Raw genomic sequence first — 25,024 nt, 5'->3', positions numbered from 1 at the left:
TGCCATCATGCCACGGCGTGTCCTCTCTGCCTTCCACACATCTACATACAGCGTCTACTTCCCTGGACACACCCTTGGTCCTATTAGGCAGCGATCCTTCATTGAACACCATGGAGAGCTCACGTGTGGGTGTGTGTGACTCATGCTACAGAAAGGAGGAGAGGCCGTACAAAATTAGAAATGATTTTTATAACCCAGGAAGAAGATTGTCTCTCTTTTCTTAAGTAGGTTTTACGCCTCTAATAATGAATCAAAGCCAGATCTAAGGGCTCCTCATCAAACACAAATGAGTCATTTCGGAGACGATTCTTAAATAATGTGCGAGATTTGCAACAGGGCGGTGCATCGCGAAGGGGAATAGAACAATTGTGGGAGATTTCAAAGATAGAAATGCCCATTATTCGTTCATTTATCGATCGTTACGTTTGCCGCAAAGCCGGTTGGGTTTGGCTTGGATGTCTCTTTCCAGGGCAGCTGATCTTATTGTGTATTGCTCAGTGATGCTGGGGGCACAATGTGCAAATCAGGAGCTTATTTATGAGCCACATAGGATCTCATGGGCCCTAGCGCAACCTCAGCACGGCCCCTGAGTCATTAAAGAGTGATTTTGGTGCACACACACACACACACACACACACACACACACACACACACTCCCCTGAGGCTCCTACAACACCTGCCCCCCACCCATATTTGAACAGCCATTTAAGATGCTGAACATATGCACACACATTCTCTCAATTTAGCACCCATGCTGTCAGACACACACGGCCGCGTTTAAATATATTCTCCATATGACGCAAATTAAAACCCAGGCAAACATTTGAAGAACTGGATGGATGGTCTCCTCCTCGTCAAGCGTTCACGTCTACATCAGGGTGCACAAAAGCAAAGCACGTTGGTTTTTATCGTTTTTATAGTTTAAGTGGTAGGAAGTTGTGTTGTATGAGGTGGATTGATGGTCACAGAAGGTTATGGGTCACCTCTCATGTTTGCTCTGGGACCGGCTGATGGTTCTGGCTGGTTGGCTGTGAGAAAATATAGTTCAGGGAGGGGGGGCAGCGATGCTTTTACTGAGCCTGTCAAATTAACAAAGTCAATGAGCTGAGCCAGGACAAGAGTCCATGTTACACAGCATGTCTGTGACACCCGCACACACACACCCACACACACACACAGACAGAGAATACCTTTTTTATCATGTGCTAATCCAGAAGTTGCACATCAATCAAACCACATCTCATTGTCACTTTTGGTTTTTCAAAGAGCCCGCAGAGCGTTCAGATGTCACTGATGTTAGGAAAAATACACCCTGAGTTTTCCCCAGCAAATTATACCTTAGATTCTGCCACACATTGTTTAAGAATCGGTCTAAAACACATATATTCACTTATTTTAGTATTATAATTTTGAACATTTTTTTTTTTTGACTCAGATCTGTTGGCATTTCTAGATTTAAAACATCAAAATTCAGTAAGTTAACAAAGTTGTCCTCCCAAGCACTGACAAAGGAGCAGCCTCAAAATATGATCGATGAGACTCTCAGTTGTTGCATTATAGTTTTAGCTGTTTGTCTTTGGCTGAATTCTTCTCTGCGATATGAGGGACATGAGTAAAATCTGTTTCGGGGCAGAGGTTTCTTTTCTCTTTAGAGGATGAGCAGGCACAGTAAGAAATCCTGTGCCATGAGCTTGCAGCTTATTTATAAAGGGAAATTTATTTATTTTCGGGCATTGCATTTTGTTTTTCTTGTGTTTTTGTTTTGATTTTTCTGTGAGAATTGTGAGATAAAATTGTGGCGGAGGTGGAGGGGCTGCTCCTAAATCGAAATAACACCTCCAAATAGCTCAATAAGTGCTCCTCCTCCTTCTCATCTCCATTAAGAGGTTAGAACAGTCAATAGGTCCAGCTGAACACTGGGGACTGACCCTTATTGATTTCCCAGCCAGAGACAGAGGGCAGCCATTAACTGTATACTTCCTGGTGGACCAGACAGGGTCCACTCTCTGCTGAAAGCCCTACTGTAATTGTATCATTTACTGACCAGTAAGCTCTATGAGTACACTGATTTTGGTGACTGTTTATTGCAAAAACATAATGTTTTGGTGCACAGACAGGTAAGTAAGAGGAAAATATTTTCCAGAAAAGATGATATGAGGCGAAGTTACTTGAGCTGCTTTATGGCAGTGAAATGTGAAATCAACCAGTCTCTCTCTCTGTCCAACCAGTCCTCCAGCCCATACAGCCATGGGGGTACACACACCCCTAGGGGTACGCTAGAGTACTGCAGGGGGTACATGAGACTTTTTTTTTTTTTAATTCCTTTTTTAATTTCCTTTTTTTTAATTCCTAAAATAATTTGCCTGTGCTATAATAAGTTCAATCAAAAATGTAAATGTATGTTTGATAAGCAATATGTGATTTTCAGTATTCCTCTGGGTTTCAAGAAGGTTGTCAAGCAAGGACATTTGGTCCCAGTGACCAGGAAGCCGGACAAAAATCAAGAAAATTGATTTGTGGTTGAAACGTTGCAGCGATACAGCTGAAAAAAAGCCTGGTTAATGTTAGGAAAAGGGTTTTGTTACAATTTGTTTGATGGTTAAGGTTAGGAAAAGGTTAGGGTATGTATTAGCTAATGTTCACTAATATTAGACAGCTAATGTTAACAAAATCATGTTAGAACGAATATTGCTTTCACTTGACACAGGATTTGAACCCTGGTCGGCCGAGTTAGTCATGTTGACACCACTCTGTCATTATTTACAGGAACTATATATTATAATCTCCCTAAAACAAAAATGCATAATTTCAAATAAATGCATTGGTGTGAAACTGTTGGGATGTTGTAGTTGACACTGAAACAGTAGCACTTTTAGGATGGAAGTCATAAATGTCTAGCAGGCTGCCTCCAACCAACATCTGAGACCAACACACCTCACTCCTTACCTCTCCACTGGGCAACAGATATAATATAGAAATTGCTGTACTATTGTGAATGTGTGTGTACTGTGCCTGTTTGGGTGTGTTGCAGACCATCGCTGTTTTTATGTTGAAAATACTTACAATTGCATTGAGCATGTTAATTCAGTGTGCTGGCTGAAGCTGACCTGTTTGAGCTAGAGCAGGACTTGGTGCATTGTGTTTTATCCCCAAAACATATACACTGGACACAAAGACATTTGTTGGTTTGCCTTTTCTTCTTCTTCTTCTTCTTCTTTTTTTTTTTTTTTTTTATCAAAAAAGGATATATTTCATTTTGACATCAACAACCCTCTCAATTTACACAGCAAAAGAAGCCATATAATCACACTGGAACTTCACTCAGAGGCACAAAAACAGGAAAATTTAACCATCACTTCATGTTGCACATCTGTCATATTTGAAAATGTTGATTCATCTGTTTTCAGACAATCCTCAAGTCACTGAATATTGTGACAACGAAATGGGAGGTGGGGGTGGGGTGGGGGGGTAGAAGGGAGGGACATACATGTGGTTAAAGTGGGGGTTCAGCTACTGAATGTCTAACACCCGTCAAACTAAAAATTAATGAGAGAAAAGGAGAGAGGGAGGGAGAGAGAGAGAGAGAGAGAGAGAGAGAGAGAGAGAGAGAGAGAGAGAGAGAGAGAGAGAGAAACAGCACACCCTCAGTGAGGATCATACCTGAACAGAAACAGACACATGGAGAAGAAGAGCGTCCGCCTCTTAGACGGAGCCCAGATTATCATTCTCATCTGGTGAGCAGTCCCCTCACAAACTCCTTGCATTTTCTTCTTGTCAAAGATGTTTGTGTTGGACTCTGTTACTATATATCTATACATATATTTCTAGGTTTTTTTTTCTTTACAAGTATTTGTGTTTATTTTCTACATTTGTTATCACAAAAACACGACTTGAAAACAAATGCATAAAAAACAGTTACGTGACTGTGCTTGTAATGTCGACATTTGACAGGAACTGTTACTATGGATTTATTGCTCTGTACACTGCGTAATGTTTGGTGCCATCTGCAGACTGGAGGCACGGGGTGGAGCCTCGCTGCTGATGGTCTGCAATCCCTTAAAAAACAGGGCAACACTCAACAAGAATGGCATATGTTAATACTTTAACTTCTGTATGAGTTATGATGAGTTGAGGAATATACCCATGATTAATGCTCCTACCCGAGCCAATAATGGTTGTTATAATGTACTGATTCCTTATGAACTTAATAGTGTTAGTTAATACCATGAATTGATGTATCAGTTACTATTTAAGGGTGTGTGCTTGAGCTGCTGGCCCTGTGCAACCACACACCACACAAACACAGACTTACAAATCTGGAATGCTTTTACATAAGCTAATAATTTGTAAACAAATAATCATGTCATGTCTTTACTTGTCAGGGCCCTGAAAGTCATCAATTCAAGGTATTAAACTATTAGTTCATAAAGAATTAATACATTATAACAAAGATGATCAATAGTTAGCTCAGGTAGCAACATCACTTTGTCTTGATCTTATAATAATTAGTGTATGCCTTAACTTATCATGATTCATACATTAATGAAAGTATTAACATATTGTAAATTCATGCACCATTATTGTAAGGTGTTACCAAAAAATTGATTTCCAGCTAAAACCCAGCTCTACACTTCACCTTTGGTTAATTGTGCAAAGAAATTGACACATCAGTAACAGTTTGAGAGACAGAGACAAATTAAAATGGAAAGAAATCGAAAAGGAAAGCAAATAGAGAGTCAAACGTACAACTTACACTTTGTTCCATGCATAAATACACGTCCACACACATCTATATTGTGAAGTGCTGACTTTAGGTCTCCACAGACAAGTGAGGAGTGAGATGATTGGGTACCTTGGCCCCCCCTGCACACCTTGTCAGTGTTGTGTTGCTTGTGCTTCCTGCTCAGGAGCCCAGTGCACCAGTCAGTGATGATACCTAATACAGTAATTCACGTTACGGCATCGCGGCGTTCATCTCTCTCCCACTTTTTGCAAATGGACTGGACCCTACATGCGCTTTTATGTGACTGGTCACCCCGCCATCTCTGGGATTCTGGTGTAAATAAACGTCTCCCAAAGAGATGAACTATATGGTTTTCGACTTTTTCAAACATTCAAAAGCTTGGTCAAGAACGTTAACGCCGTTTGAAAACATCTGTAATGTCGTTTGACATTTTGGAATTCATCCCATTATAGATTCTAAAAATGAAGTTTAGTCACTCATCTATACCCTTACCCATAAACTTTGAATGTCTCTTTTGCAATCCTTAAACATTTTTCCCTTCTCCCATAAAACATTAGTTTTTCTTCAGTTTTCTGCCATAATATTGTAAGACTCTGATACTGATTGGTTAATCTATACTTTCTCAAAGTCTCTGCATTGCACAAACCCTTCATTACACGAGGCAGAATTAAACCAAGGCCATGAGAAGTGGAATAACCAGGATCTCTTGGTCTCGCATATCTAAATTTCATCTATAAATTTGTATATATCTTCACTTAGTGTACAGTATCTTTAGATATTTCTGTCATAATCATATCATTTCATTTTCATATAATATATAATTTAAATAACGCATTGGTAAGACTAGACTTGAAGTGACTAGACGTTACATGTGGAGTATCATCATGAGAATGGCTTTACTCCTGCACTATACTGCTGAGATGTGATGGGTTTGCAATTGGTAAAATCATACTCTCAACTGCCGAGGTAACGTGTTACAAAACAAACCACAAACAGCGAACATTTGAAAGACATCGGCACATTTTTACCTTTCATGCATTGTAACCAAAAGTACCTGCCACAGCTCATCACAAACGTCGTTTTTTGCCACTCATCAAATCAGTACAGATTCTCTATGCCAGGTCACTTATGTGTTAAGGACACAGTTTTACCAACACAGAAGCTAATAATAAGGAAACAAAATCCCCATATTGTGCATTAAAAGGACACACTACTCTCAGTGCATTCAGGAGAGATACAGTATAACCTATTTCAACAGTGTCTAGTTTCTGGTTACAATGTTGTGCAGTGACGTATTTATACACTGTAATGGCTGGCCTGTAGGGTGTTGTACTGTAATAACAACCAGTTAAAATGATAAATCAGGGGTCAGTTCATATGGACTGTTTCTATCCCTACTGGCTTCAGTGTGATCAAGAAGCCCTGGTTGATGAGGTGAGAATGATTCACACGATTACACACGATTGCACTCCAAATAAATATACCTATTATCCATATGCATAATAATACACTTACAGCTTGCCAATTCGATATGTGTTACACCTCTATTAAATCAGATATCTTTCAGTATTTTTTTTTTTACAATAGCTTAATTATTTTTTAAAATCTTTTTTTTTTTTTAACTATTTGCGTTTGAGCAATCAAACAATGGATTGTAGTTTCTCTTTATCTTGTTTCTTGTTTGTTGACAGCTGTTTTATGTCTAAATGGATGCACACTTAGGAAAATAAGTCTACTCATGTGTCAGTGAATGTGGTGTGCGTTTGGTCTAAGAATAGCCATCATCCTGCCTGTATCCGTACCCTCCTCCCTGCGCCTCCTCTTGGACATACTCCTCTGTCTTCTCCCAGCCACCGGGCCAGCCGCCGTTAACCTGTGTGGTTGCACCGTAGGACTTCGCCGGGCCGCCCAAAGCACCGTAACTCTGAGTGATGTCGCCCGTCTCTTCTGCCAGCTCGTCCTCGTCGATGAAGCCACACTTCTCCTCACTGGTCAGTTCTGGGTCAGCCCACGGCTGTTTCTCCCCCGATGCAAAGATCCCGTAAAACACCACGCCCCCATAATGCACCAGGGAGGCAATCAGGAACACATACTGCCACTCCTCTCGAGTCTGAGGAAGAAGGGAGAGGAAAGATATGCAGAGTCGTACTGGAAAATATATCTATAATTCATTGTCCAAAGGATTATAATGCCCCAGCTGTGATTTTATCAGGCAGTGCTCTAAATAAAGTGAAAATATCTAAGTTGCCATAGCAGGTTACTTTATGAGTTATTGTAGAAAAATCAGCTATGAGTATTATATCATGATATATTATGAGTTTTTATTATGCTCACAAATCAGCACACATTTTTAATATCATATTTATGAAATAATAGTAGTCTTTTTCAAAAGCCCTAATAATTTATCACAGGTCATCACAGGAAGGGATTTTTCTTACAGAGGACAGTGCTGCAGATAGCAGTAACTGTATTTATTAATCACACTTTGTCTGCTTTCAGACCCATCCAACATGCAACTACAGGATTCAAATTATGCTTCCTCATGTCTGCCATGTGTGGTGTCTGAGGGGGGAAAACCTTTACCTTGTTCTTTGTCATAGCACCAACAATCAGGGGACACACCATCCCGGAGAGAGTACCCACACCATTAGAGATGCCCATTAGGATGCTGGCATAGCGTGGAGCAATGTCCAAGTGATTGACATTGAACCCTGATGAGCAAAACAAACAAAAAAAAAAAAATATGGGTGATACAATTTCACTTTGTGATTTATGGCAACACCGTGAAACCCAATGCAAAAGCTAAATGGGGAGAAAAGCACTATGAAATATGAGAGCACAGTGTCTTTATCAAGTATTAAAAGCAACAAAACTAAGATTAACTGAGATTAAAGCAGCACAAATGGTGACCATCTTGTTGCAGAAAGAGGCGGATGCTTGCCACACATCTTCCTCCTCCCCCACACAGACTGGCTGAATGAGTAAGTGTCCTCACTAGCTGCTGCACACAGCCTGCCTGGCAGATCCCCTGGGACATCTAGCACTGAATTATTAAACACTCCAGGAGAAAGCTCAAGAACAACAGGCGAGAGGCAAGGAGCAGGATTTTGCCCACAACCACAGACCTACAGTATGTTTGAAGAGATATGGGAGATCTGCCCTGATCCCTCTGGACTGAGGCAGAACCTTTGTATAAATGACATATTACAAAGGGTTATAAGAAGATTAAAAGAGGCGTTTTTCTTTTATTCCATATTCCATGTGAAAGAGGTCTTTGGCTATGCAACAATTATTAATACTGCAAAACAATTGAACTGGTGTCATGTATAGTTTTACAAGCAAACAGCTGCTTGACATTGAATTCAAGACACTTAAACACTTAGAAATAAAACAGGTCATATCTAGATCTGCTAAAACTGAACTTTATTTCAAATACATTGCAAAGAAAGTTCATTATGTTTAGAAGCACCAGACAGAAATAAGAGCCTTCACAGAAACCTAAAACTGAACACCCTGTTGGAGTTACTCACAGGGTGAAGAAGTGTGAAGGATGTTAAAACTTTCTTTTGAGCGTAAAGTCTCTCACACCTACATTTTTAATCAGTCTGGACGTAAACCCAAACCAGACAAACAATGAAATGTTGAGTATATCTGCGGTATGGAAACGTGGGAGGTTGAATCAAAACGTGCGAGGCAGGAATTAGGAAAAAAATAAATAATCGACAAAAAAGCTAATAATCATATTCTATTCTTGTCTTTTACAGACAAAAATAGTTGGCAGCTGCTGCAATTAACTATGCCTTGTACTGACAATAAAGTTTAGTTGAACCAATCCACTTTGAAAATCCTCAGACCTAAAGTGTTTTCAGCTTTAAAAATGTATCAAATTAATTTTCTTGAACCCACTTTCTGTACAAACTACCAATGAACGATTTCTAAAATCACACTAGGATATAATAGTTAGACTTGTGTTAGTGACAGTTACTGTTTAGCCCCTTCAACTGATGGCTTATTGACTCTCACAAAGACCTCCAAAACAACTCGGCTACTGTGTTACATGTGGTGTAACTGCTCTGCAGCCCCTGTTGGAGCTGAAAGTGTGCTTTTATTTCTACTAACCTGATATAGCAAATCCACTGAAGCCCACCGCGAGAACCAAGAAGGAGATTGCCACCCCTTTGCTGTGGGAATATCCTACCACCAGCAGCAATGTGGCCTCCATGCCAAATCCTAACAAAGGGAGACAGCAGGTCACACAAACAGACACACGCTACACACACAGCGCCTGCGGGTTAGTGGCCATCACGGTGCCAATTGAAATAGGCATGATATATGGTCTGCACTCAATTACGTAAGTGACAGATATGAAATCAATACCCTGTCACGATCATTGAGGCAACTTGTGTACAAGTATTGAGCAAATAGATTTTTACAAAACCATGCTATAATAACGGCATGTCTTGTTACAAACCATCTGGTCATGCAGGGAGGACCAACCAAAAAACAGAGAAGAAAAAAAAAGAAAAAGAAAAGTATTGACCTAACACTCTGCAGCTGCTAAGAGAGAGGTGTTGAAAGCGATATTTCCTAGTGCGTTTGGACTTCTCACCTCCACAGTTCATGATCTTCCTGACGGTAGTGGTGGACAGGATGTTCTTGCTGCGCAGGTAGTCAGCCAGCTGGCCCCCGATGGGCACAATGATGGTCATCACCAAATGGGGCAGGGCAGACAGCATGCCAACCTGCAGCCATGGTCACAAAATCACACAATTGAGCTGCAAAAACACCTACTGTATGGCAGCAGAGCACATGCAATATGGCTTAAATGCAATATGACTGCAGAGGTACCTAACTTGACATTAACTTAAACCAGTTACAATGAGATGTTTTTTTTTTCATATGTTGTTAAATTATTCCATGACTACTGCTTTCCTTATGTATTCACTTATATATTCTTTTATATGATAGGAAAAAATATTTATGATTATGAATTCTCACATGAGTTTTTATACTTCTACTTTACACTCTTTGAATTGCTTTCTTTTCAGGTGTCATTAATAATTCCACAAATTGCTTTGCATTGTAGTTTACAGCTCATCTAAGAAGTATTCATTGATTTTGCACATTTGGCCCTTAGCAACACTAGTTGTGTTCTTTCCTTCATATTTGAAGCTAACATTCATTCATGCGTTTCAGCTGTTCACTGAATCCTCTAGGCTCACCTTGCTGATCTCAAAGCCAAACACCTCCTCAAAGTACGCAGGCTGGCTGATGAGCAGCAGATAAAATGTCCAGCTCCTGCAGAAGTTGGCCACAATGATTGCATAGACAGGCATAGAGGTGAAGAACTTTCTCCAGGGGGTCTTGAATTTCTGCAATGGATTATCACAATTAATCGATTAACACTGCAATACATGTTACCTGTTTGATAATGCCCTGTGCCCTGTGCCCTGTGTCTGAGGATGAGAGCACACAGGTGAAGTGGTTTTTAAGGGAAGTGATACTTGTGTGGAAAGTAGGCCAGCAGATTATCTTCTGACAAGATCAAACAGACGAGAAGCATGTAAGTGCTCCAGTGAGTGAAATGTTGAAGAATAGTTGATGCTCTTGGATCTTAGGGAATAGAGACCATCCAGTAAAAGGTAAAGATTATTCAAGCACTTCAAAAATACAGGAAGGAACACAGATAAAAATAGATAAAAAGGCATTTATTTCAGCATGGCTGCTTCATAAAAAAAGGCCAACATGTTTCAACCAAAATGCCCCGATGAAGACTACCTGTGATTAGCATTTTGACAAAGCAGCCATACTGAAAAAAGCCTTTTTATTTATGTTCCTTTCTGGATTTTATGAGTGTCTGAATCGTCTTTACCTTCTCTGGATGATCCAGTGTGATGTGATGTGATACATGTTTAATGAAACTCTAGCTCAGTATAACTCAAATATATGTTTCTACTAACTTTTACATACATTGGACTGAAAGATAGAAATAAAATTGGGTCAAAGGCATGTCATTTGTTGGAATTTTTTTTTTTTTTTATAAAATTGTTATTTTGAGGGGATCCCCTCACCTCAGTAGGACCCATTAGTTTGGCACTCTCTCCAATGCTCTCCTCAATGTAGCAGCGTTCTTCATCAGTGATGGTTGGATGTTCGGCCGGGCTCTCGTAGGACACTAAGATCCAGAACATGTACCAAAAAATCCCAAAGCACCCTGAATATCAAAGATAGAGAATGTGTCAGGATGATTGGAGAGGAAGGAGGCGCTGCTGCAGCTTTGACATCAGCATGGCTGCATCAGAACACACAGAGAGTTTGGCAGCCTGATCTTTCCGAAATGCCTGAGAGAATAAAATCCCAGACAGGAAAGCCAACTGTATCCAGTCAGGAGGGAGAGAAGGGTGGTATTTATTGACATGCCAAAACATTGGGGGGGAGGAAATCAATACACAGTCTGCCTGGGCAAATCCATTTGACTTTCACTGGACTCCCTGACAGTCCGAATCTTAACATTTCAACCAAACTTTGTGATGATTGAATAACTGAAAATATTTCAAGGAGTGATTTTCTTTTGTCACTGCTGGAATAAACATGTCAAGCACCATCTCCCGTTCCCTCGCTCACTCAATACTTATTAACACACACACACACACACACACACACACACACAGTCGCTAATCACACGTAACACCTCATCAATCAGTCTTACCATAGACGTAGAACACAGACGACCAGCCTGAATACTGCACCAGGATCCCAGCCAGAGGCATCGCTATCACAGCACCAGCATAGGAGCCTGATCGAACGTGAAGAGAGGAGACAGGAGGACAAAAAGGTCAAAGGTCAAATGCTGGGAGCGCAGACATCTTTGCTATGGAAATACACCCGGCATCATAAAAAGACAGTCGTCCATCATGAGAAGGGTAGCTTTTATTTACCGCAGAAAGAGGTGGTGGCTAGACGACTCCTTTCCAGCGGAGGAGCCCACTTACTCCATATGCCATGACAGGCTGGATAGGTCACTCCCTATGAACACACCGCAGAGCATCACTGTGCGTTATTTAACTTTGAGGAACTATGCAATGACATATTTATCAGTTTGCAACAGATGGAGCACACATTTGTTGCCTCCCAAGAGTAAGGGGTTTAGTTTCTTAATCTTAATCACACTCCTATCCAAGCCTAACGCTAATCCAATCCACAAATGGGTGAAAACACATTTTACACACCCATTTCAAACCGTAAAACTGAGTTCTTTCAAAAGAGCTACACAGGATCCTTCTCCAGGCTCCTTTCTCTTCTTCCTCAGTGTATAGTTTGCATTGTTTTGTTTTGTTTTTTTATTTGCTATGATTTTAATTGCATATATCTTTTTACTGGTTTATTTGGGCCTACAATTAAATAATAATCTTAGAGGAAAAGCCCCTCAAGACATGGAGACATCAGATATAACAAACAAAAATAACATTTTCACCTTTTTTATTAACATTAACAAATTAGTCAGTGCAGTAAGCAAAGAGGAATTGATGAGTTATTCACAGACCGGGGAAGCCCTGCAGCTATTAAACGTTCATCAGCCCCTAATTTGAACAGGATGTGCTTCAGCAGAATAAAAACTGCATGGACTTGCAGGACTTGCAGAAGTAATGTGCCAACATTCTTGCGGGGATGAAATATGAGATTATTTCATTTGCAGGTTTCACAAATTCCACACACGGCAAACTATTCCTGATTCCTGTTGTGCTCACATTGCAGATCTGCTGCAACATGATTTTGGTGTTTATTTGAATAGAAATATAAATCATTGCCCTTCCTGAGTGCCTGAAAACCTCAGCCGGTAATAGCTTGCACCCCTTCCTAGAGAGTCTTTCAGTGATACACACAATGTCCACAAACACCTGAATGTTTTTTTTTTTTTTTTTTTGAGAAAATTAATATATTATGCAGAAACCACCACATTTCTGGTCTAGGTGTAAGTTTCACTGCTGTGGCCAGAGAGAGTAACTTGCATCTGTTTTCATGTATCTGTGTGCCAGCAATTTGCAGTTGTGTATGCAGGACATAATGTGCCTCAGCGAGCAGCAGGGCAGCAAAAGGGAGTTTTCCACAAACATCCAGCTGTAGTGGACCAGATCAATACTGCAGTTTCACATTTCCTCAGGCTGCATATCCAGTGTAGGTTACAGCCTTTATTTATCCACCTCTTTAAAACAATAGCCACTCCATATCTATTTCCTGCCTCAGTGTTATGTCAGTGACAAAAAAGCCCATATTGTGTGTTTACAGCCAGAGAAAAATGACAAAAACCAACACCATAATTCTGAACCCTGTATGCATTATTAATGGCAGATTGCTTTTTATTGCTAAAAAAAAAACCCAAAACAAAACAAATTCCTCATTTACTGTCAGTTGTGTTTAAAGGAAGCATATAATCATTTTAAGATTATAAATCTTAAAAAAAAAAAAAAAAAAAAAAAATCTTACCTCCACCAGTCCTTGTAATATTCTTACAAAAATGACACACCCGTAGTGGACTCTGGCAGCCGTGGGAATAAACATGTTGAGCGTCGAGGTTAGGACGATAGCTGCACCAAACACCCTGAAAATAACCAGAAATGATTTGAACTGTATAACAACTCCTTTCGTATTCATCACCACTTTCATTTCCACCACAGATATGAAATAAACTGCCTTTGTTAATGTCACATTGTAAATTACTCCAGCTTGGTGGTTCTGGAAATTGCACTTGAATTATCGTGCATGCGCAAATTATATACCTTCGTTATTTTACTGTAGTATTCTGAAACTACCATGATTTTTCTGTATTCTCCAAGTCTATAGAGCAGCCCCCACCCCATCCGCCAAAAAATCACACATCACACAAAAAAATATTGATGATTGGCGAGCTGCATGGTTCTAAATGGACCATGCAGCTCCCATGTTGCCAACACTAAAGGCCGTTTTGTCTTTACGCATGTCGGAACAGAAATATATCGAGACATATGATGATATTTGCATCATATCGCGCTTAGGAGAGCAGCGCTATTTGTTCGTCTTCTTGACTGACCATTCATAAAACCGATAGTCCTGCTCCTCGATTCTGATTGGCTCCGCCGCAAAAAAAAAAAAAAAAACATCACAGGACGCGCAGCTCTGACGAAATAATAAGTCTTTTAATAATTTACACTAGCCTCCACTCACGTCAATACTTCATGTGTTGCTTAGCAACCGATGACAGCAGACGAGCAGCACTTCATTTTACTTAGGCCTTATTATAATCGGTGTACATGGAAGATTCAGCCAATTAAACATTTGACTCCTTTGATCTTACAAACCATCAGAAAATGAAAAAAAAAAAAACAAACAAACAAACAAAAAACATGGTTGCCTATAGTTTTATCTTGTGTCTCTGAGGCTGTAAATAACAGAGTCACAGCAACCGCACAGCTGTGGTAGCAACAGCAGAGGAGCCAGGGGGAACGAGCAGTGGGTCCCCTCTCACTTTTCTCTCCTTCTTTTTTTAATTTATCTGTTTATGTATTGATTTATTAATTTATTTATTTGCAATCAAAGGTGAGCTACTGCTCCAGAGATAGAAGATATAACAGCGTTTTTTTTTTTTTTCTCTCCCTCTTTCTCACCGTGCTGGGAGCAGCTGAGCTTGGGCAATTAAGCGCAAGTAGGGCCAAGCCATCTTAACACCGAGGCAGCGATTTCTCATTTCTGTCACGTCCTGCGCCATCCCGTGTGTGCGCGCTGGGGGCAGCCCTAATCCGGCTGAGACAACACTTGGGCACGAGACCAATTGATTTGATTACAGCCCAGTGTCAATCAAGGGGGCGCGAGCGGACGAATAGCGCTTGCTCCAATAAATAAATAAAAATAAATAAAAATAAAAAGTAGGCTTTATCTCACAATTTAAAAAGATAGCTATTCTGTTTATATTCTTGCTGCGGAGGAATTAAGTGTTTGCCTTTTACGTTAGAAATTTCAGATGCAGGCTAAACATATTATTCTACATCCATAAATGAGAATGTCAAGTGCTGGTGTAGTGTTGAGGACGATTAAATCAATGGCCCATTTTATGGCCTATATATTTACCACTTAGTCATTGCACTGTGCGGCTGAACCAAGACCATGATGTCTGTGCATGATAATGAGCGACGCAGTGTTGGTGCACATGTGAATAAAAAGCCTTGGGCAACAAGACGGGCTCCGCGTGCCCTCCGAGAGCCACAGATTAGACACGCCCCCGCCCCCAGGGAGCTCATTAACAGGTGGCAGAAAGCCTTGAGCTCTGGGAGCTGCGGGCCTGCGGTCAGACGGCCCTGCCAGGCCTTCCTCGCCCAGCATCCCCAGTTTATATAGGAGCAGAGCAGCCATGCAGTCACTGGCCAGAAACTGTCTGCCTGCTGACTGAATATTGACTTATGGCTTGGACTCGCGCACCCTTCATAATTCAGAAAACAATGGCGCCAATATTTCATGCCTGGCCTTAGCCGTGTTTAGGGCTATTTGTTTTTACTGTTAGATTAGGCAGTTTAATTTGCCTGAGTTCAGTTTCGTTTCCTACACATTTTAAAGTTAACGAGGAGACAGCTATAAAGCTGTTCAACAAGTTCTATCAATAAGCCTTAAATTTCAGTTCAGAGGTTATAAGCCTGTCTCCACAGCCAATTACATTTCGCTCTGCGATATTCATGGTAATTCCCTGCCCACAGCCGCACCGCCTACCTGTTTGCAGCCAGCCTGGAGGATATGTACCCTCCTGGGATCTGTGTCACGATGTAGCCCCAGAAAAACGATCCGTGAATCATCCCCACCGTCTCCGGATCCCAGTTAAACTTGGCTTTCTTTAGGACAGTACAGGAAAAAATAAAACCAGTAAGTGCACATCGTGTCGTAGCCTATATAATTATGTTATTCTGGTTCATTTTGGTTTTTATTTGCAATTCGACATATGTATTGGCAATGTCAGTGCATGGGCAACACGAGAATCGATAGGCCTAGCCCTGTTTTTGAAAGGCCTACATTTCCCTTACACGCCTTATTTTGATATCTCACTATTATCTCACTATTCTGCTCACCAGCTCTGTTCACCTGTGTCGATGGCATGCTGCTGATGTGCCGTGCATTCATGTGCACTATTGTCTATGTGTGGGATGTGGTGCGCGTCTGGCAGGATTATTTGGGGAGCATGTGGCCTTAACGCAAACAAATATATTTGCATAGCGCCCTACACACAACAAATGTAATGGATTCACATAAAATAATAATGACAATAATAATAAACGTAGTATAAACAGCAGCAGAGGGCACTCATTTCATCAGCAGGCCTATGTTATAACCATGTGCAATATGTCAAGAAATTAATTGTCAGTAGGCTATTAGAAAAAAAAGGCCACTTCCATACATGGTCTTACAGCCTGTGCCTTCACACGGATTGGCATGCAAGGTGCATTTTCCAAGAGACATTTTCCTTAAACTTGCAGGATAGGCCTTCTTATAACACGTGATGTCTGAAATATGATGTGTGATCATGTCAGGCTCTATTATTCATAAATAAATATGCCTACCTTCTGAAAAGCCTGCATGGACACATTATTCATGAATAGGGCTATATTGACTTAGATTTTGAAATATGTGAAAGAGCAATGTATTGGACATGGCCTGCTGTGGTCTTATGGGCTTTCTTTCTTTCTTTCGTTGAGAAAATGAGCATGAGCTGTCTTCAGGCATGCACGACGCTGTTTTTACGTCAACACCGTGCTCACTGCTGTGCCACACCTCTTTGATGATGATCTTCCCGTTCTGGTGGATGGTGCTGTTGTTGACCATGCCCACTATTGCCACGCCCAAGTTACACCGGATACCGAAGGAGATGCAGAAACCCAGACCGCTCATGATGGCAATGATGTAGCGGCGGGGCAGCCCGAAACAGCTGCAGTCGCACAGCGGGGGCTTCTTCTCCGGGGCCTGCAAGGGCCGCCCATCCTCGGTCAGTTCAATCACCTCCCCGTCTTTCTGTTTCCTCTCTATCACCCTGCAACAGCCAGGTGAAGACAACACAGTCTATGAGATCCCCCCAAATAACATGAAATGGGAGGATGATGAAAACGACGTCTTTAATCGTGGTGATTAGATGGAAAAGGGAAAATGAAGAGCCTTTTTTTTCCATTTCCATTTTGTTTAAAACGTCATTTGCAGTGAATGCTTAGTAGCCAATTTGCTCTGGGAGTATAGGCTATGCTCCGCCTAAGCATGGGGATTTATTTTTGATTTCAGCAAGGAAAGCAGCTATCACATGAAATGCAGATCGAATATAAGCAATTTTACACTGTCGCACATATCGACTGGGAGCCTGTGGGTCCAAGTTTAAAAACTCAAAACACGTGCTGGCAAAAAAAAAAAAAAAAAAAAAAAAAAAAATCTGCAGGCCTGAGGGAAAAAAAAAACAGATGCTCGGATTTCCATATAGAAACGAACTTCGTTGGCTGGAGCTGAAAAAAGGTGAAGATGCCCCTCTACCGCATTGCAGCACCCCGCTCACCTTCATCCTAATTAGCATTCACTGTTCGTTCCTCCAGACGCACATCGATGGGAATTCCTCAAATGCTTTTCTTTGGCAGGAAAATCTCATTTATTCGATACACGTCATTGTCTTCGTTCAGGAGTAACGCATACCGTATAGAAACCATAAGGTGCTGGCTTTATAAAAAATGAAATTATGAAATATCAGTGTGTGGAAGTGGATTAAAAATAACAAGGCCTATTATGATAACGAAATAAAACAACCTAATGCAATGCAATATCTGACAAAGGCTTCAATTGGCCTATACCTAGAAAAGTAATGTTTCCATTGAAATAACAGGCCTGTTTTTTTTTGTTTTTTTTTTTGTTTTTCTTCTTAGGAATTGAACCCAAAGTTTTGTTCATCTTATTATGTCTCACGCATGTTCGCTGGATTTACGACAGTCTCTTGCAAGTCAGGAAACTATGCAGAGGTTATTTCAAGGTTTTATGCACACTTGGAATAAATGATCAAATAAATAAATAAAAAGCAATACAGGCTATAGCCTCAACTTCGAATTCATCTGCTGAATATTCGATTGGCCATAAACTAAAACAACGTCAGAAAACAAGATAGTTGAAAACCACCGAAATCCTATCGGTGTATCCAACTAACACGACTGTTTAACCAACAGGCCTGCAAGTGACAGCTTCAGCTTTCTCATGGGCGAAACCCATCGTTAGGCCCATGCCACTGCTTTTGTGGCAAATATCAGAGAAACCATAGGATGCAAATAAATCCTAAAAAAAAAAACACCTGTCAATATGTGTTACTGGTGACTTTGTATACCTGTCTGGTTAATGCGATTTATTTTGGTGGGTCCCACATTTAATCAGGCACGTCCATTTGACTGTACGGACAGTGTCATCCAGGCTCATCCTAACCTCTGTCATCACCACACACACACACACACACACACACACACACACACACATTAAATTACATAATTTTCTTCTCGCTTCTAGAGGCGTGACTTAAGATGCCTTCAAGTTGTATAACATAGTTTTCGGTGGCCTACAGACCACCCACACCGTTTAATAGCCCATGTCTCCTTGTAGCCTAATCTAGTAGGTACAGTGCGTTCACACATAAATGGACACATAAAATCAAGGCAGGAGCGTAGCGCCTGTGTGCCTACCTGTACATATGACCCAAGGTCTTCCCCGCAAATTCCTTCACCCCCGCCGCGGCTCTCATCTTCACCGACTGCATATCCACTTCGTTTGTATAGGCCTATTTCTCAAAATGATTTACTGTTTAAGCATCGTGTCACGGCGCAGGACGACCGACCGCAGCGGCGAGGAGGAAAATAACAAACCAAGTTATGTTGAAAATTGTGTCCAGGGAGGCAACTGTAGACGATCCCTGATTTCACAGTGAAAGCGCAATAACAGAAAACACCCTCATGTGAGAGAGATCAAACGAGCAATGCGCCTTCGTCCACCACCGACTCATCTCCTGCCTGGTGTACAGTAGACGCACCAAGTGCCACCACGACGAAAACGAGAAGTGAACAGAACTGATGCCAGCGTCGGTATAGGCGATAGGTCTGCCTCAGAAAACAAAGAAAAAAAGAAATAAACAATGGATGAAACAGAGAGAAAAAAAAAACTAAGGCTGGAAAGCAGGAGCAGGTGTGTGGAGTTGCCTCAATAAATCAAAGAGGAAGTGAGGATATATGGTGTCTAGTGGAGAGCGCAGGTTGATCTGACGTCGTGTTCAGCACCGAGGTCAGCGACAGCAGCTCCGTGTCCAACATCTGGCGCGCTACAGCAGCTCAGAGGCAAAAGGATGGACCGGAATGAATAAAATAAGCTTTCTCTAACATGCGGCTACCTGGGATTGAAATGAGTGTTGGCGAAATAAAAAGAAAAGGTTGATGTATTCAAATTCAATCAGAGGCGGTAATTTCTTATCCAAAATGATAATGCAGATAATACAAGTACATTTATTTTTCTATTTGCTGTTTTATGTTCTGTTAAGATTAAAAGCAGATATGGGGCAGTCTACCCCATATCTGGAAGCTGCAATTCTCCCGAGGGCGGTGCTATGGAAACTAATGAGCAGGAGTGGATTTCCCCTCGAATAAGCTCTCCTCAACGTAGGAACCCATACATAATTTAAGAATCTCCCCTATTTTCACTCCAATCCCCAAACCACTGCCGACACACAGGCACGCACTAATTTGTGTAACTATTTTGGCATTTTTTATGGAGGTGTATGATTCTGCATCTGCAACATGTTCAGTTATGTAATCACAGCAACAACAACAACAGCAACATCATCAACCACAACCACAATAACAACAACACTAATACTATAGGCCTATAAGATACAGATCTTAAATGTGTTGTTACAGGACAAAGGAGATGGGAGGAAGCGATCAACATCATTCGTAGGTATTGTGTGCCATCTGGTGGTCATTCACAACATTACACCTGCCAGAATCGCATGAATGTTAAAAATGGAAACATAAGTCTTTAATACACAATTATTCCTTCATTTATTGTCAATATTAGCAGGCCTAGTGCAAAGTAAAAATGCAACTGACAAAAACATGCACAAAGTAAGTCATGCACCTTAAATCCGACACAACGGGTGACTTTGCAATGACTACAGCAGCACAAACAACTGAGGATGTGAAACATAATACTTGGAATAGAGATTGGCAGTATTGTCATTACAAAATGATACAAAAATGAGTAAACAGTAACATTTAAGGCTGACAAGATCATGCGCTAAAGCCGCTGCTTTTCCATGGAATATTTGGTCTGTCTGAGTGAAGGCCAACAAACACTGGATGATTTTAAATCCTGAGACAGAAGCAAGTCGGACTTACTTTTTTGACTATCAAATTTGAATTGCTGATATTTGGAATCATAATTGCATAAATCACAGCGTAACATAAGCACTTAGAAGATTTGAATACAAATATTGAAAAAAGACATTAGAGTGGCTATTAGGCATAACAGGTTATTAAGACATGCACAGTATATGTAAAATAAGCTGCTGTAAGGAAATAAAATCAGGACTGGGTTCCCATAGTATCTGCAGTAGAAGTTGTTCTTTATTCAACTGGTGTCTTGAGAAAAAATATAGCACAGTTTGTAATCTATGAAATATCCTAACAAGTTGTGATGGTCATTTATTTTACTGAAATGTGTAAAATGACAGGTTTTATACTCCTGCTGAATTGGTAAGAACAGTTATTTGTTAAGAAAAAGAGGGTAAAGAACAAACTTAAGCCACAAATACTTCAGGCTGCATATCAGCCACTGATCAATAAATTAATTGTACCCCAATGCATCTTAAATAGATAATACAATGTCTACATCATAGCTATCAACCAGCTAGTAAATATACTAGTTCATGTCTTCACTTAAATTCTTGCTCACATGTGTATCAACCAAAGCGAGGGGCAAATTCAATTCATTCGCCTTCACTGCATTTATCTTCCACATATACACAAATAACCTATATGCCTGCAGTACATACAAAGCAAACAGAAAACACTAAACACAGGCATTCATGATCTCTGTGTAAAAAAAAAAAAAATCTAGGCTGATGAGAATGATCAACCTAAAACCAGACATAAACTGATTCTAGTAGCAAAGATCAGTCCGGAAATCTCCCACTAACTTTTCTTCTTCATAAGTTTCTTCATAATTTTCTTCTTAAGTACACATGTGAAATATTCTAATTGGTCCCATGACAGGTTGGGCATCCCATCTACACGAGGAGGATTGGGCAAAAGCCTACACGCCTATGATCCCTAAAACTTGGCAGAGAGGTTGGAAATAACATTTTTGATTGTTACAGTATCATTATATAAGAGGTACTTGGTTTTAACACAGTTTGAAACTGACTACTTTCCCAACACATATCACATTTATATAACAAAAATTTCATTATCTTATAGTCCAGCTACAGATCAATGGAAAGTGAAAATGTTAGCTACCAATCTCTCAAAGGAAAACACATTGTAAAGCTGTCAGAGCTTAAGCACATCCCATTTACACGTTTTAGATTATATATTAGACATCGTTATTTAGAGAATGTAACTTTGAATGTTGTGTACATTCATTATTAACAGACAGAGCAGGAAGGGTGATATGTAACATGTAGCTCTATAATATGATATGAATTGAGAACTGCAAATAGAAATCAACATTGACATAGCTCTTTGTCTGAGGGGTTCGCTTTTTTATCTAATAGTCTAATTAGAGGCACCACATGCAGTTAGTTTTTGATGCCAGGTAAATTATGAGCCATAACATCACATATCAGAAAGGGGCAGGGGTTGCTAACATCCCAACATGTGCAAAACCACAACATCTCACTGTTCCAGGACATGAAGAGCAGTTGTTTCCGTCATGGCGTGCGGGCTAGAGAGCATGGAATAGTGCTACAAGCTGTGGTGACAATCATCCTGCTGTTGTCCTCCATCCCAACACCTTCCAGCAATTTGCTATGGCACATGATAATTACATCCACTTAGGAACAGAGGAAAAAAAAAAACCTCTCCAATATGCTGATTTTGTTATACCACCACTGGAAATGTTTCCTCGTGCCTCTACACTGTTCCTAATATAGGAGTACAATTTGACAGTTTTACTCATAAAATAACCAAGTCTAACAACAAGAAGAACAGATAATGGCGTTATTATCCTAATGATAGAAGCCCTTGGATACTTATGATGTTCCCAGTGGATATTAAGTTCACAGAAATGTCCAGACACGGCTTGGTTAGTTGGAGGCGGGAAGTAGACGCTACAGGCACTCTGACAACACTTCATGCTTGTCTGTGGAAGTGCATAACTCGGTGCAGTTCTCCGTGTTTGGTTCTACAATGAAACTGGTGCTCAGCTGAAGTTTGAGCTTCTCCACCTCGTAGTTATGCAGGTACTCCTGGATCAGGTAGCGCTCCCGTTTTATCCGAGCCTTCACCTCTGAGGGCACATCGGGGATTATCCAAGCCACGAAGAACTTCACCACAAATACCACATGCTGCAGGAGAAGGTCAGATGATGTACACTTTAATCCGTAACTAAAATGTGCTTTCAGTATCTTTTTATTGTGAGATAATGTGTATGTCTTACTTCCATGACGATGATGAAGGCCATTTTAGCTGCCAAGATGTGCCAAAACTGCATAGTGTGGCTATACTCCTTCTCGTGGCCCGGAGGATAACGGTAATCACGGTATCTGTACCAAGCAACAGACACACAAGTGCAGGGTAACCGTACAGTAACATAGTATTCCTACAATACATACTACTACCCTACCTATTCCTATTCCTAGTTTATTTCCTATTCCTATTTTTTTATTTCTGGTTTTGATGTTAACTTAGTGCTACTAACACTGTGTCATTCTGAATTTCCATTTCAGGGATCAAATCTACTTTAAATCCATTATGTCTATGCATGTACTCATCATATTTCTGGTTGTACTTCTTTTTCTTTAGAATTATAAACACTTTTAAAGCTAATGCATTATCAGCTGCACTCAACCGGCTAACAATAGCTAAGGCACTTGCTTCCAAAACAGGCATGATAACCCTTAGAGGTTATAAAAAGAAACACAATGTCCCAAGCCAGAAGCACAAGAGGCCCTGATCCCAGTACCTGCAGGTGGTGATGACAGAGTTATTAAACCAGGCAGGGCTCACTCCTTCATCTGGCATGCTATCGGAAGGGATCTTTGAAATGCTGTATATTGACAGGCTATTGTTGATGTAGCCTGTCATGCTGCTACCCTGGCCGCTGGTATATAAGTAGACCAGACGGGGGATCATGTCTGAGGTGAACGCCATGATGAAAGCCTGGAAATAAAAAAAAAAAAAAAATGACATAAGGCTGTGAATTATAATAAATAAATAAATAAATAAATACATTTGTAGCGCTTTATATCAAACAAATGATCTCAAAGTGCTTACAGTGCATAAAAACATTTAAACTAATACAACATTTAAACTAAGATAGAAACACAGTACATAGACTTAGTAGGCTTAACAAAAACAATGGAAAAACAAAAAAAAGCACAGGAATTATGTGTTTACCAATGAGGTAGGACCACTGTAAAAATATGAGCCAGATGCATTAACAACACATGTGTAAGGCTCAAAACAGTTTTTTTTTTTTTTTTTTTTTGATGAAAACAGTTATTCTACCACTCACATTGGTGACAACAGACAAAATGGCCACCACATTAAGGATCTCTTGCCAGGCTCCAATGTTGCGGGCCTTAGATGCCACAGGGCGTCTGAACTGGGTGGTGAACTTCCAGGCATCCACCCTGATCTCCAGGATGTTGTTACACAGGGCAAGCAGAGGGGCCAAGGGGAAAGAGGCCACAAACAGAGTTATGAAGCCAAACTGGATCACTGTAAAGGAAGGAAGGCAAATAAGAGCGCTTAATGGTCATGGACTGGAAATGATGACTGCACATTCTGACTGCACAAAAAACAAACAAACAAAAAAAAAAAACAACAACAACTTGATTTTGTAACTTTGCTTGTTTTGTATATCATATAGTAGGTCTGCTAGCTACCCTGTCTTGATCTGAACTCAGTCTATACCGAGCAAGTATCTCACCCATCTCCAGGTATTCATAGAACAAGCCAAGCTGGCTGAAGTTCTGCAGGTCATGGTCCTGCTCCCAGCGACTGTACTGGTTCTCAGGTTGTTGCCGTCCCTTTCTGCTGACCCACCAGTTACACATCAGACTGTTGGGAAGACAAAGAGAAGAACTGACTATCAGAGGGACAATGGGTAAATACAGTGAAAAAGGAAGTACTGGTATGTACATAAAGCTGACAGCTGGATTTCTGATAGTGACACAGATCAGCACCAAAACTATAAAATAGAGAAATAGAGAAACATCTGATAAACGTCTTTTTACCAATGAGATTGGTAAAAAGAAGAACATCTTAATTCATAGTTTATCTATTAACTGTAATGGCGAAAAAGTTTTATTGTGTTCTGTTTCATTACAATGGTGTGTTGCCACAGTTTTAAAACAGTTTACTGTGTCTTATTGCTCAGTTGTACAGCTAAAGTAAGACAAGAGTATATACTGAAGATATCTGAGTCATATCCTTTGGGAAAAACCCATGACATTGTTACACTGGACATTACTATGTCCATTTAAAAACTGTGTCTACTCTACCCACCCACCTATCCCTATCTTGAGCATCAATTGTTTTCTTTAAGCATTTTTTTTTTTCATTTTTTCTTTAGGACTCTGAGCTATAGTTTTTATGAATTGATTTTGACTATTTATTTATGGCTTTTCCTAGTCACAAATGAAGGTCTGTTAAGAGGAAAAATAAAGTTATTGGAATTTGATTTTGACCAACAGGTTGAAGTTGAGAGATGAGAGGGACTCACGGTCGCAAGGCCTCCTGGATGTTCCCCCACACTTGCTTCCCTGCCATGACAATCACCAACTGGGTGGTAAGCTCAATCAGACAGCCTCCAGGGTCACACTAAGACACAGAACAAATTTTTATTTAACTCAGCTACCCTTAGTTGTAGAAGAAAGTGGGAAAATGATCAAGTTCTGAGGTCATTGTTTTAGTCTGCCTTTGGAAAGCAAAGTAAATAACAGTAAGCTAAATCAGTTGTCACCTCTGTCTTGAGAAGTGGTTCTGTCAAGGTGTAATATATCTCAGTTATAAATACTGCTAATAATAATAAAAAAAATAATAA

General features: G+C 40.4%; 2 protein-coding genes across 3 annotated transcripts in view; both read right to left on the bottom strand.

Annotated features, from left to right (window-relative positions):
- Positions 1 to 3,221: 3,221 nt before the first annotated feature.
- Positions 3,222 to 19,003, bottom strand: slc17a6b (solute carrier family 17 member 6b). The gene is made up of 12 exons (XM_030048501.1): positions 18,454 to 19,003; positions 16,532 to 16,787; positions 15,479 to 15,597; positions 13,229 to 13,343; positions 11,683 to 11,770; positions 11,454 to 11,540; positions 10,816 to 10,958; positions 9,967 to 10,116; positions 9,354 to 9,486; positions 8,864 to 8,974; positions 7,328 to 7,455; positions 3,222 to 6,854 (listed from the first exon to the last, which is right to left on the bottom strand). The coding sequence occupies exons 1-12, from the start codon at positions 18,525 to 18,527 to the stop codon at positions 6,513 to 6,515; spliced, it is 1,746 nt and encodes a 581-aa protein (XP_029904361.1). The 5' UTR covers positions 18,528 to 19,003; the 3' UTR covers positions 3,222 to 6,512.
- Positions 19,004 to 19,758: 755 nt separating this feature from the next.
- ano5b (anoctamin 5b) overlaps positions 19,759 to 25,024 on the bottom strand; it is a 36,944-nt gene continuing 31,678 nt past the window's right edge. For both annotated transcript variants that reach the window (XM_030048187.1, XM_030048188.1), the window contains exons 15-20: positions 24,704 to 24,801; positions 23,909 to 24,039; positions 23,492 to 23,697; positions 22,940 to 23,136; positions 22,415 to 22,520; positions 19,759 to 22,322 (exon numbers count right to left, since the gene is read on the bottom strand). In XM_030048187.1, coding sequence (XP_029904047.1) covers positions 22,086 to 22,322; positions 22,415 to 22,520; positions 22,940 to 23,136; positions 23,492 to 23,697; positions 23,909 to 24,039; positions 24,704 to 24,801 — 975 coding nt within the window. In that variant the 3' untranslated portion in view covers positions 19,759 to 22,085. The remainder of the gene's footprint in view (positions 22,323 to 22,414; positions 22,521 to 22,939; positions 23,137 to 23,491; positions 23,698 to 23,908; positions 24,040 to 24,703; positions 24,802 to 25,024) is intronic.

The sequence above is a fragment of the Myripristis murdjan genome, chromosome 3, assembly GCF_902150065.1.
Source record: "Myripristis murdjan chromosome 3, fMyrMur1.1, whole genome shotgun sequence".
NCBI classification, from domain to species: domain Eukaryota; kingdom Metazoa; phylum Chordata; class Actinopteri; order Holocentriformes; family Holocentridae; genus Myripristis; species Myripristis murdjan.
The sequence above is the reverse complement of the archived record's forward strand: the minus strand, read 5'-3'. Positions and strand labels throughout refer to the sequence as shown.